Genomic DNA, 14,738 nt, shown 5'->3' with positions numbered 1-14,738 from the left:
ATTTAAAAGTTAATCAACTTAAAATTAATTACAATATTTTAAGATTCCAAAGAAGGATGGTTTTAGTCCAAATATTCATACCTTTAAGGGTACTTACTTAAAAATAATAATTGTTACTTTTTCTGAAATATGTGAGCAATGGTTTTATTTCTGTTAACTGTTTTGGCAGACAATTTTGGAGTGGTGTTAATTCTGAAAATAAAAATTTTTTTTAATTGCTTTTTATTTTTATCAATTGATTAGTCAGAAAATATATCAATACAGTTTGTTTGTATTCTGTGTTTTCTAGAGAGCATTAGCCCCTCCAGATGTACATCATGAGAGACTGCTTCTTGTTTCAATTCTTGGGTTTGTGGTAAACCTAGTAGGAATATTTGTTTTCAAGCATGGAGGTCATGGACATTCTCATGGCTCTGGTATGATGGTTAGAACCCTTTGTTTCTTCATTTCTGGTTTCTGTCATAATTATTCACTTTTGAAAATTGATGATTTTTAAAGTCTAACTCTATATTGATTTTTAATAACAAGAACAATATATTAATTGACTCATGTTAATGTCTTTCTGAACCTTCTCCTTTTGTGGCTTCTCAGAGTTGTAGTATCAGTTTGGTGTGGCTACTTCAAGACCTCTGTAGCTCATCTGTTTGGTATGATAACATTTATATAAAGCAAATACCAAAATGACAATACAGATTTAGATATTAAAAATCCATGTATGGGGGTATGAAATTTATACAATCTGTCTTTGAGATCCTTCCACCTGGTGTCCATCAGTGTACCTTCTCTTGTTCACAGACACATAAAACTGCATGGTGTGGGTTACTGTGGTTTATTTAAACAGTCTTCTATGGATTGTCATACTTCCATATGAAGCATATCTTTATGAACACATGCAAACGTTTCTCCAGAGCTGTGCTGTCCTATACAGTAGTTCCAAGTCACATGTGACTATTTAAGTTTACATTGTGGTTAATGAAATTTAATAAAATTAAGAATTCAGTTAATGACATTTCAAGTGCTCAGTAGACACATAGGGTTACCATATTGGATAGTAAATATAGACAATTTCCATCACCAAAGAAAGTTCTTTGAATTGAGAGTTTCTCGAATATGAATAGAACTGCTGAAACACAGGATATATAATGTTTAGTTTCAGTGGACATTAGCAGTTTGCCCTCCAAATGACTCATTTACATTTACCCCAGCGTAAAATGTAAGTACTAGGATTCTTTCACCCATATTAGAACTTACTATTATGGGTTTAAAACCATTTTGCTGATATTTTGATAAAAATGATATCTCATTTTATTTGGTATTTTTTGACTAGTAGTGAGGTTGAAAATCTTTCTGTATGTTTTTCAGCCATCATTCAGATTTTTTCCTTTTCTGGAATTGTCCCTTCCCCCTTAACACCCCATTTTTCTATTGTTTTATTATTAATCCATTTACAAGCTTTTGTTTATGTATTTTGTATAATAATTCTTTGTTTTATGTGTTGCAGTTATCTCTTCCCAGTCTGTGGCTTCTCTGTTTAAACTTTTATTTAGGGGTTTTTAATTTGGATATAGTCTAGTTTCCTTTTTTTTTTTTTGTCTTACATACTTTGTGGTATGTTTTCTGCTTTTTTTTTTTTTTAAGGAGTTCCTATCCCTGAGTCTTAAAAATAGTCTTATTATTTAATACTGTAAAAATTTTGGTTTTTGTCCCAACTACGTGGTCCTTCATTTATATATATTTTTGTAATGAAGAGTTAGGACTTTTTTTTCTCAGTGTGAATAAGCAGTTTTCCAAGCACCATTTATCAATTTGCTCATTACCTCACTGATATAAAAGGATACACTTAGCCTAAATTACCTTAAATATCAGATTATTTTTGGCCTCTTCAGAATCACATGGGAATAATTGCTATAAACTTTATGTTTTAACATCTGGAAGGGCTAGTCTCATCTTTCTCTCTTTTTTTTCCTCCAGAGTTGTTTAGGCCTGTCTTGTTCATTTGGTATTTTTAATCACCTTGTCAGGTTTTATGAAAAATCTTTTTGTGATTTTATTGGGAATGCATCGTCTTTATGTTTAATTCTGGGGAATTAACATCTTAAATTTTGAGTCCTCTATTAAAATTGTCTTAGTCACTTTGGTTCATTTTTAGGTATTTGAAAAGTTTTTTCTATTAAGAATGAAAACTATTTTTCCTGTTTGTCTTAATTACATAGCCAGAATCTCTGTCACAGTGTTTAGAAATAGTTATAGCTTATATCATTGTGTCAACCTGTATAATCACCTGGGTAACTTTTAAAGAAACGTTGGTGCCCAGATTTAATCCCAGAATATTTACATCAGAATCTCTGGAAGAAGAGACCCCAACATCAGCATATTTTGAAGCTCTCCAGTCAACTTTAATGTGCAATAAAGGTTCAGAGCCATTGCTATTTAGAAAATGCTACTGAAGTTTTACCAATGAGTCTGATGTTTGTGGTCTGTTTCTGATAAAACTGTTTTACCAAGTTAAGAAAAATTTTTTTTCCCCTTCATCTATTGAAGTAATCATTTTTTTCCCCTGCTTTCGTTAATTTAAAGTTGGTAATTATGTTGATAAGATTTTTCTCATGAGAAACCATCTGTTAATTTGAGAGTTAAAACTTAGGTCTGTGATCCATTTTATGTCAATTTTTGTATATGGTATGAAGTATAGTCCAATGTCATTTTCGTGTATATAAATGTGTGGCTGTCTGAACAGAATTTTTTTAAAGGACTGTTTTTCCCCATTGAATTGTCTTGGCACCCTTGTCAACAATCAATTGAGAGTTTAGTTCTGGACTCTCAATTCTATTTCGTGGATCTGTATGTCTGTCCTTATGCCATTAGTATGCAGTTTTGATTAATGTAGCTTTTGGTATGTTTTGAAATTAAAACATTTGAATCGTCCAACTTTATTCTTTTTTAAGGTTACTTTAGCTACCCTGGGTCCCTTCTTGCATTTCCGTATGAACTTTAGGATCAGTTTGTCAGTTTCTGCCCAAAAAGGGAAGCTGAGGCTTTGATAGAAACTGTATTGAATCTGTAGATCAATTTGGGAATTATTGTCATCTTAACATCTTAAGGCTCCTGATCCATGAACATGGGATGCCCTTCCATTTATTTTTAGCTTCTTTAGTTTCTTGCAACAGTGTTTTGTAGTTGTTAGAGTAACTATCTCACACTTCTTTTGTTAACTTTACCAGTAGAGGTTTTTTATTTTGGCTGCCACAGGGAGGCCTGGCGTGCTGCGATTCATGGGGTCGCAAAGAGTCGGACACGACTGAGTGACTGATCTGGTCTGATAAGTTTAGGATTGTTTTCTTAGTTTCATATTTGGATTGCTCATTGCTAGTATAGGAATATAGCTCATGTTTGTATATTGATATTGTGTCCTGCCACATTGCTGAAGTATTCATTATTCTAACAGGCTTTTAGTGGAGTGTTTAGAATTTTCTATATACAAGCATACCTTATTTTATTGAGCTATGAAGGTTCTGCATTTTTTACAAATTGGAGGTTTGTGGCAGCCTTGCATCAAACAAATCTAAATGCCCTGGCTAGATCTTACAGTTAAATAGAAGTAGTGAGAGTGGACATTCTTTTCTTTTTCCTGATTTTAGGGTGAAAGCATTCAATATTTCATTATTAAATATGATTTTAGCTGTGCTAGCTATGGGCTTTTCAGAAATGCTCCTTATCAGATTGAGGAAGTTTTCTTTTTATTCCTAGTTCATTGGGTGTTTTCATCATGAAAGGGTATTGGATTTTTTTAATGATTTTTTTCCCTTCATTTTTAAAGGTAATCAGTTGGTTCTTTTATTCTATTCATATAGTGTGTTATATTGCTTGGTTTTTTGGATAATAAACCACCTTTGCATTCTTAGGATAAATCCCATTTGGCCATGGTTTGTAATCCTTTTGACATATTACTGGATTTGGTTTGCTAGTATTTTGTTGAAGACTTGTGTGTTTATAAAAGACTTTTGAACCCTGGTGGTTCAGATGGTAAAGAGTCTGCCTGCAATGCAGGAGACCCGGGTTTGATTCCTGGGTTGGGAAGATATCCTGGAGAAGGAAATGGCAACCCACTCCAGTATTCTTTCCTGGAAAATCCCATGGACAGAGAAGCCTGGCGGTCCATGGGATCACAAAGAGTCAGACAAAACTGAGCGATTAACACTTTCTGCACTTGTGTTTATATTCCTAAGGGATATTTGTCTGCAGTTTTCTTTTAGTATCGTTGGCTGGTGCTGATATCAGGGTAAATTGTCCTTGTATGAGTTGGGAAGTATTCCCTTCTCTTCTGTTTTTTTGGGGGCATAGTTGAGGGATATCTAGTGAAGTCTTGATTCTTTGTAAATGTTTGGCAGAATTTGCTTGTGAAGACCAAGCGTTTCATTGTTGACAGTTTTAAAATTATTAATTCAGTTTTTTTGCTTGTTATAGGTCTATCTGATTTCTGTTTTCTAATGAATCATTTCAGCAGTTTGTGTGTTTCTAGAAATTTGTTTTATCTAAATGACTTATTAATAATTTTAGATATGTATTAAAAAGTATGTCTTTTCTTTTTCTCATAAGGTCAGCAGTGATTTTAGTAATTTTTACTTTTTTTTTGTGGTCAGTCTAATTATTTTAACCTTTTTGTTTTTCTCTATTGCTTTTCTTATCTTTATTTCATTTCTGCTGTAATGTTTATTATACACTCTTTTCCTTGCTTTTGGATTTAGTTTTTTTCTTTTTCTAATATTTTAAGGTGGAAGATTAGGTTATTGATTTGAATTTTTTTTTTCCTTTTAGCAGAGGCTTAATAGCTATAAATATTTGTCTAAGCATTGCTATAATGTAAGTTTGGGTATATCATGTTTTCAGTTTTGTTTATCTCAAAGTATTTTTAATTTCCCCTGTGATTTCTTCTTTGACCCATTAGTTATTTAGTGGTATCTTTTTTTATTTTCTCATATTTGTGAATTTCCCTAATTTTCTTCAGTTTATGATTTCTGATTTAATTCCATTGTGATAAGATGACATACCTTTTATTATTTCAAATTTTAAAAATTTTTATTGAGTCTCATTTCATATTTTAATGACCTACCATTTGTCTATCCTAGAGATTCTTCCATGTGCATGTGAGAAGAATGTGTATTCTGCTGCTGTTGGGTGGGATGTTCTATAGCTGTCTGTTGGGTATAGTTTGTTCATAGTTATTCAGTCTTCTGTTGCTTTGTGATCTTCTGCCTACTTGTCTATCCATTACTGAAAGTAGGGTGTTGAAGTCTTCAAGTAATATTGTTGTAAGTTTTCCAGTTAATTTTTTTAGTTTTTGCTTCATGTATTTTGGAGCTGTGTTGTTCAGTTCATTTATTTCTATAATCATGGATATCTTCCCGAGGCATAGAACTTGTTAATAGCATGTTCTTTTTTTCTCACAGTAATTTCTGGCTTATAGTATTATGATAGCCATTCTGGCTCTGTCGGTCTTTGTCTTTTTTAACTGCTTGCATGGCATTGGTATATTTTTCTGTCATTTTACTTGTAACTTATTTATGTCTTTGAATCTATAATTTGCCCCTTATAGACAGAATATAGCTGAATCATTGTTTTTAGTCCATTTTTTAGTCTCTGCCTTTTGACTAGAGGTTTAAAAAAATTTACATTTCATTTAATTACTACTAAGGTAGAATTTACATCTGCCATTTTGATATTTGTTGTCTGAATCTTTTGTCCTTTTTGTTACTCTGATCCTTGATGCTTGTCTTTTAAATTAAATAGATATTTTCTAGTATACCTTTTTAATTCTCTTGTTTCTTTTACTGTATATTTTTTTAGTTCTTTTCTTAATTGTTGCCCTGGGGATTACAAACATCATCTTAATTTAAAGCAGATTAATAGTAATTTAATAATTCAGATTAATAATAATTTAATAATATGCAAAAACTTTGCTCAGATATACCTCTATTCACACCTCCCTTATTTATGCTACTGTTGTCAGACAAATTACATGTTTTTATGTTATAAGCCCATCAGTACAGTTTTGTAATTATTGCTTTATGCAATTGTCTTCTAAAACATACAGGAGAAGAAACAAGTTGCAAATTAAAAAATACATTTATCTTCTCTTGCAAGATTACTGTTACTGGTGCTCTTTATTTCTTTATGTGGATTTAAATTACTATTTAGTGTTGTTTCATTTGTAGGAAATACTTTTGTTTATGTGGAAGTATCTGATTTTTCCTTTATATTTAAAGGAGACTTTAGTTGAATTTAGAATTCTTGACTGAGTCATCTTCTATTTTAAATTTGTTATCCCATTGTCTTTTGACCTCTCTGATTTTTGTTGTGAAGTCAGCATTTAATCTTATTCAAGATCCCTTGTACATACATACATCTTGTACATACACCTTGCTATACAATTTTCAAGATTTCGATGTTCATTGATTTGACTATGATGTCTTTAGATATAGTTCTATCTGAGTTTATTCTACTTTGAGTTTCCTGAACTTCTTGAATGTGTAGATAATATTTTTTGTCAAATTTGGGGAATTGCCATCTATAATTTCTTCAGGTATTTTTTATATTTCTTTTTCTCCCTCTTTTCTCTTTGGGACTTTTTTTTATAATTAATTTGGTAGACTTGATGTTTTCATAGGTCTCTAAGATTCATTTTTCTTGATTTTCTTTTTTCCACCTGTTTTTCAGAGTATATAATCTCTATTGATCCATCTTCAAGTTTACTGTTATTGCAGCCCAGATCTGTGGTTGAGCCCTTCTAAAGTGGATGTTTTATTTCAGTTATAATGTTTTTTTAATTCCAGAGTTTCTGTTTGGTTCTTTATTAACTTCTATCTCTTTATTAATATTCTCTTCTTGATGAGTAATCATTATTGTACTTTGATTCTTTAGATGTGATTTCCTTCTTTGACCGTATTTGTAGTAGCTGATCAAAGTTTTTGTCTATAAAGTAAAAAATCTGAGTCCCCTTCAGGAACATTTTCTGTTGGCTGGTTTTTCTCCTGTGTATATGGCATATTTTTCTCTTTCTTTGAATATCTTACTAATTGTTTGTTGAAAACTGGACCTTTAATTTTAAAATGACATTCAGTATCAGTTCCGTTGCTTAGTCGTGTCCAACTCTTGGCGACCCCATGGACTGCAGCACGCCAGGCCTCCCTGTCCATTACCAACTTCAGGAGTTTACTCAAACTCATATCCATTGAGTCAGTGATGCCATCCAACCATCCCATCCTCTGTCATCCCCTTCTCGACAATGACATTGGTATCAGATTAATTCACCGTCTTCTCTCAAAGTTTGTTGTTCCTGATATTATTATAGTTATTTATCCTATTGCATGATTTCCTTGTGTTGATTCATGTCCTGCAGTGTATGTCGATTGAATTCTTGAAGCTGAGCTCTGAATCTGATAGTTATCACATTGAGAATAAAGATTTTTTTCCAGGGACTGCCAAGTTTGGACAAAATAGTGACTGTGATCTGTACATATTGCTTTTAACAGAGCCTCAGAAGAAATCAGATCTCTCCAGTGTCTGCAAAGCTGCTGACTTTGGGCTAATTTCAATTGAGCTTAGGCAGGAAGTGGAATGGAACTAACCCCAAGTTAAAACATCAAGACTCTGCTGTCTAACTGAGATTTGGTAGTTTGTTGGATAGACAATTTTCAGTTCCTTTTGTGGTTTTGGTTAATTATCAGACTTCTGAAAGTTTTTAGTTGTGTTTCCCATATTTTAGTTGTTTTAGGAGAACTAGCTTGCCAACAGCCTCTGTCTACCATTCTGGAAGTTGATCTCCCTATTCATAATTTTTCATATAATGTACTACTGAGTTTGATTTTAGGGTATTTAGGATTTTTGTAAATATAAGTGATATTTTTTAATTAGGTAGCATTCAGTCATTTTCTATATTTTGAAATAGTTTGTAGAAGATGTTTCTATGATGGTTCGGTAGTTTTTAGGTTTGCTGTGGAGAAATGATTCCTCACTATTGTGTGCCTTTTTTCCCCTAAGGATTCTACCTGATTTAATTTTACTGGTCCTTTTACCAAATGCAGCCATTTCCCTGTCTCTGCCTTAATGTAACCATATTCACATAGTATTTTAACTTTGTTAGTATTAATGCCATTTCCTTCTTCAATATGTATGATAGTACTTGACAAAGTTTTGGTCCATGTTCACTGTTTTATCCCCAATGCCTGGATGGTACTGTAACATAATGTGTTCCAACTAAGTACTTCTTGAATGAATGAGCAACGTTATCTAATCTCTTTAAATCCTTCTGTGTACTTCTCACTTATTTTTATCTCCAGTAGAGTCTGCCACTTCTTACTGTGCTTTTATTTCCTTCCTAAACTCTATCCTAAGAACTCAGTATTGTTTTAATGAATCTGTGGGGCTTTCTAGGTGGCTCAGTGGTAAAGAATCCGCCTGCCAATGCAGGAGATGTCAGAGACATGGGTTTGATCCCTGGGTCAGGAACATCCCCTGGAATAGGAAATGGCAACCCACTCCAGTGTTCTTGCCTGGAAAATCCCAAGGACAGAGGAGCCCCACAGGCTACAGTCCATGGGGTCGCAAAGAGTTGGACACAACTGAGCGACTGAGCATCATCATTTTAGCACTTTCTACAAAGAAATGTTTATTTATTGAATATTGATTGAATATTCATATTTGAACTGAATATGGTTTGAGCACTAATTCTTTTCACTAATGTCAGTATTATTGTAACCATTAAGTAATACATTTTTACATACCTTTTGTTCTTACACACTTTGTTTTTAGGCCATGGACACAGTCATTCTCTCTTTAATGGTGCTCTGGATCAGACACATGGCCATGGAGATCACTGCCATAGTCATGAATTGAAACATGGTGCTGCACATAGCCATGATCATGCTCATGGACATGGACACTTTCACTCTCATGGTGAGTACAGCAAAAATACTTTCAAATGGACAGTTTCTTAAACAGAAATGGCATAGATTAACTTTTCAAGTTGAAATAATCTGTTTAAAAATATTGCAGTCAAGTTCCTTTCTAATAAATTGGACTAAATGGTTTCTAAGACTAGTTTATTTTCAGTATAAAATGAAATTAACTTGGCATAAGGCAGTGAGTGTAGGTTTTTTCAGTGATTTTATCATAATAAAATGCCACTATTTTAAATAAGTGTCAGTGAATGGGGACCATTGCATTTCAGCAGTTTTTTTTTTTTAATTATGATAAGGCCTTTTGTGCCATATATAGGCTTATAAAAATATAACAGTTTTCAATTTTCCACATTTTTATTGTAATTTTAACAGATATCACCTGATATTTACCTCCAGTTCCCTTAGAAGTCTTTCTATATTAACTTATATAGTATTGGATACTAAGTTATAAGGTATTTATCAACTTACTTAACATTTTATTTTAAAATTATATTTAGTTTATTCACAAAATTTTAGAATATTACTAATCTAATAGAAGCTGCTTGGGTGATACAGTTTGATTAATCTTTAAATAAGTTATATGCTTAAAGATTGTCTGTGCTTGCCACAAAGGCAGAATCCTAAAGCTTTCAATCTGAAAAGATGAAATGGGCCTTAGGGATTGAGTAAGCCCCTAATATTTTCAGTCTCTAATATTTGCTATACTTTTGAAACTATTTATTACACTGGTCTGCTTGAACACCTTGCTTTTCTAAGCTTTTTGCTCACACGCATCGCAAAATAATTTTGATAAAAACTGTATATTCACATTCTTAGGATGATTTCTAAAAAAAATTATTGTTTAATTGCAGAGAATATAATTTGATACTTTGTATTTTAGAATGAAACTTCCATATTATTTTATTGAACATAGTCAGTGGACTCTAACTACCTTAGTGATTTGAGACCCACTGTCACCTATTTAAAAATATTTAAACAGTTGTTAATTTTATAACCTCCTTTCTCCTGGAATTTTTATTTCTATTCTACCTCCTTTCCAGAATTTTATAAAGTGGAATATACTTGTGTTAAGGCTTTAATTGGTCATCTGTTAATATTTCTTGGCAATAAAATAGGTATATTAATTAAAATCTTTTATCTTTTAGGAACATAAGACAACATTTAAATGTTTCTTTCAGATGGAATTATTGTAGCTTTTACTAGTATAAATTCAATTAAAATAATTATGTTTTGATTTTGATACATATATAATCATTAAAAAGCAGCATTGTATTTGAAATACATATCTTAATGAGATGATTGAAACTCTTTTTCTCAATTAGTTTATAGATAAATAACTTATTAGCATAAAATAGGTTTTGACATCAATTCTGTTCCTGTTTTCCATCTTTATAATGTAAGTTCTAAGAAACCTTAAATAGAAGGAATTCTGTTGTAGCAGTTTCTGTCATTTCTTTGATTACCTTCAGAATTATATTCCAAAAGTTACATAGTGTATCATCAAATATTTTTGATGATCTATTAATTGGTAGTTTTATTAGCTAATCCCTACCTTTTATTAGAAGCAAAGAATTAGAAACTGTGTTACTTACAAAAAGATTTGCTAGCCAATCTTTAGAGTCACTGCCACCAACATTTACAATTGACCCCTTGTTTGTTGTCCTAGACTTGTTCTAATACTCTGGGGAATACACTGTGATAAGCTTTTAGATAGATGAGAATTAGCCCTTCTATGGGAAAAGAAAAGATTTGGAAATGACTTTAAGACCCAAAGAAATTATAGTAACTAGTAAATAGAAATGCCAGGCCTCAAACAGGGAATCTGACTTCAAAATCTGCTGTCAACTGTTATTCTGCGTTCAGTATTTTATAAGCCAGTCTGAGAATGCAAAAGTAATAGGGCCGTTATTCCATTTTGCCTGTAAGAACCATTATAGTCTCACTATGCAGTACTGTGAACTTTGTATTTATTGGAATGCTGCACTGTGAGTGAAGTTAGATGGGTTTTTGTTTGTTTTAAGTGCTCATATCTTAGTGACTTAAACAGTAAAAGTTTATATCTTGGATTGATTGCGTAGAGGGTAGGGGCTTTGTTCCTCATGGCCATTCAGGAATCCAGGCTCTTTCCATCTTTAGGATCCTTAACTCTTGTATCCCACCACTGGATTCTCTGCATCTAGCTGGAGATAGAATATATAGCAGATCATGTAGGATATTCTGTGAGCTGAGCCTGGAAATAATTTACATCTTGTATTTTTTTTGTTTATGACTCAGTCACATACCACCTAAGTCAGGTGATCCTTAACTCAGGGACCCTGGGAAATCTAGTTAAGCTGTTTATCAGAGAGGAAGAAGAAATGGGTCTGGTAAGGAGGTAGCTAATGTCTGCCACAGAAAACAAATTTTATATCCAAAAGGATTTTCAGATTTTACATAGGTGGGAGTTATTTTATACAACTATTATATTAATATAGCTGAATATACGTTATAAAATAATTATGTCAAAAATGACTGTTGTCTCTCTTCAGTGACTGATATTGGGAAAACTGGACAGCTGCATGTAGATCAGTGAGTTAGATGACACTCTCACACCATACATAAAACTAAACTCGAAGTGGCTTAAAGACTTAAATACAGAACATGACACCATAAAAGTCCTAGAAGAGAACACAGACAAAGCATTCTCTGACATAAATTGTACCAGTGTTTTCTTAGGTCAGACTCCCAAGGCAATAGAAATAAAGACAAAAATAAACAAGTGGGACCTAATGAAACTTACAAGCTTTTGCACAGCAAAGGAAACCATAAACAAACTGAAAAGACAACCTACTGACTGGAAGGAAGTATTTGAAAATGATGCTACCGAAAACGGCTTAATTTCCAAAATACACGAACAGCTCATACAACTCAATAACATAGAAACAAACAACCCAATCAAAAAATGGGCAAAAGATCTAAATAGACATTTCTCCAAAGAAGATATACAGATGACTAATAGGCACATGAAAAGATGCTTAACATCTCTAATTATTAGAGAAATGCAAGTCAAAACTACAATGAGGTACCACCCAACACCAGTCAGAATGATCATCATGGAAAAGTATACAAATAACAAATGCTGGAGAGGATGTGGCGAAAAGGGAACCCTCCTACATTTCTGGCAGGAATGTGAATTGGTGCAGCCACTATGGAAAAGAGTATGGAGGTTCTGTTTAAAATAGAGTTGCCATGTGATCTAGCAATCCCACTCCTGGGCGTATATCTGGAAAATGTTGTTGTTCAGTCCTGCAGTTGTGTCCGACTCTGACCCCATGGACTGCAACATGCTAGGCATCCCTGTCCCTTACCATCTCCCGGAGTGTAACTAGTTCAAAAAGATGCACCCCAGTGTTCACAGCACAATAGCCAAATAGCCAAGACATGGAAGCAACTTAAATGTCTATCAGTAGATGAATAGATAAAAAAGATATGGTATATATGCACAATGGAATACTATTCGGCCATAAGAAAGAATGAAATAATGCCATTTGCAGCAACAGGAATGGATTTAGGGATTATCATAATAAGTGAAGTGAGAAGGAGGACGATAAATACAATATGATATTTATCACTTATAAATCTAAAATACTAGCAGATTAGCAGATACAAACTACTATATATAAAATAAATAAGGTCCTACTGTATGGCACAGGAATATTTTATAATAAACCATAATAGAAAAGAAAAAAAATGACTGTCTTTTTCTGGACTAACTATGTATAGACAGTAATCTCATGCCCTGATCAGGAGCCTGATATTTAGAACAGTTATACTTTTAGCTCTCAGGATTTTTAAGATGACTACATCTTTCTCCCCATGCAGCAGTACCATATTTAGACCAAAATCATTGCATAACCTTATGCTTTTATAATTCTTCTGGCATTGTCACAGTGTTCCATCAAAGCTGGAGTAGGCAAGGGTAGGTCCACTCTTCATTACTGTGGGCCAAGAACTAGGACTCTGTTAGTCATAATCAGAAAGCTCATCAGTCGTCCTGATGCTCCCTTACAACAGATACTGCTGATCATTTACATTGTTTACCTGTATTTTTGCTTCGACGTTAATGTTGATTAGTGATCTTCCCACTATTTAGTATAAAAATTGCAGTATATTTTTATTTCTTCATCAAAAAGGCAAAATGAAAAAGTATTTTTATCTCTTCTGTATGAAAATCTTGCTGCATTCATCTAGAAGCTATTGGGAAACTGTTTGCCATAGTCCAGTTTTCCTGGAAAATGTCCTGGTTTCATTTCTTGGTCTTCTTATAATATCAAGGGGTAGTTTTGTTTTTTCTGAATTTTCCAACTGTAAATTGATGTAGCAAACTCTGTAAATATGCTATGGATATTAGAAAATTCATAATGTTTTTAATTTACTGGGTTTTTTTTAACCAAATTGCCTAATATAATAATTTCCTAAATACTCTGTACTGTTGATGCATTTTGAAATTTTTTATGTCTATCTTCATTTAATTACCATATTAAATTTTAAAAATAATTTTGTAGGTCTGATGTGGCTATGTAATCATGCATCCTTCACGATACATTTGAATGAAAAGTACTCTGAATTGCAAAAATTGAATCAGGAATTGAAGACATGTTTTAAAATAATTTAACTTAACTCTCTACAGATGGCCCCTCCTTAAAAGAAACAACAGGACCCAGTAGACAGATTTTACAAGGTATGACAAGCTATTTGTATATTTCTCAGTTTTATGCAACTGGCTTCATAGTTTTGAGCTAACTGTAGTTTTCCTTTAAGAAAAACGAATAACATAGTATTTGTGTTTAAAATGTTAGCCTTCCTAGTTGATTTTTTAGTATGTATTTCAGTTCAGTTCAGTTAAGTCACTCAGTCGTCTCCGACTCTTTGCGACCTCATGAATCGCAGCACGCCAGGCCTCCTTGTCCATCACCATCTCCTGGAGTTCACTCAAACTCACATCCATCGAGTCAGTGATGCCATCCAGCCATCTCATCCTCTGTCGTCCCCTTCTCCTCCTGCCCCCAATCCCTCCCAGCATCAGAGTCTTTTCCAATGAATCAACTCCTCACGTGAGGTGGCCAAAGTACTGGAGTTTCAGCTTTAGCATCATTCCTTCCAAAGAACACCCAGGACTGATCTCCTTTAGAATGGACTGGTTGGATCTCTTGTAGTCCAAGGGACTCTCAAGAGTCTTCTCCAACACCACAGTTCAAAAGCATCAATTCTTCGGCACTCAGCTTTCTTCACAGTCCAACTCTCACATCCATACATGACCACTGGAAAAACCATAACCTTGACTAGATGGACCTTTGTTGGCAGAGTAATGTCTCTGCTTTTCAATATGCTGTCTAGGTTGGTCATAACTTTTCTTCCAAGGAGTAAGCCAGTCTTTTAATTTCATGGCTGCAGTCACCATCTGCAGTGATTTTGGAGCCCTCCAAAAGAAAGTCTGACACTGTTTCCCCGTCTATTTCCCATGAAGTGATGGGACCGGATGCCATGATCTTCGTTTTCTGAATGTTGAGCCTTAAGCCAACTTTTTCACTCTCCTCTTTCACTTTCATCAAGAGGCTTTTTAGTTCCTCTTCACTTTGTGCCATAAGGGTGGTGTCATCTGCATATCTGAGGTTATTGATATTTCTCCCAATGTGTACTAGTAGGTATGTTAGCAGATGTTCTTTTAACTGTCACTGAGCTATTTTCTTAACATTTAATAAGAAGATTAAAATATTCAGAAACTAGACTGCTTAAATATAT

At 33.4% G+C, this 14,738-nt stretch overlaps 1 protein-coding gene across 2 annotated transcripts in view; it reads left to right on the top strand.

Annotated features, from left to right (window-relative positions):
* The window catches only part of SLC30A7 (solute carrier family 30 member 7), a 99,714-nt gene that overhangs the window by 19,378 nt on the left and 65,598 nt on the right, over positions 1–14,738 (top strand). For both annotated transcript variants that reach the window (XM_019956971.2, XM_070786022.1), the window contains exons 5-7: positions 290–416; positions 8,809–8,952; positions 13,627–13,677. In XM_019956971.2, the coding sequence (XP_019812530.1) occupies positions 290–416; positions 8,809–8,952; positions 13,627–13,677 (322 nt within the window). The remainder of the gene's footprint in view (positions 1–289; positions 417–8,808; positions 8,953–13,626; positions 13,678–14,738) is intronic.

This window comes from Bos indicus, chromosome 3 (assembly GCF_029378745.1).
Source record: "Bos indicus isolate NIAB-ARS_2022 breed Sahiwal x Tharparkar chromosome 3, NIAB-ARS_B.indTharparkar_mat_pri_1.0, whole genome shotgun sequence".
NCBI classification, from domain to species: domain Eukaryota; kingdom Metazoa; phylum Chordata; class Mammalia; order Artiodactyla; family Bovidae; genus Bos; species Bos indicus.
Note: the sequence above shows the minus strand (reverse complement) of the source record. Positions and strands in the feature narration are given on the sequence as shown.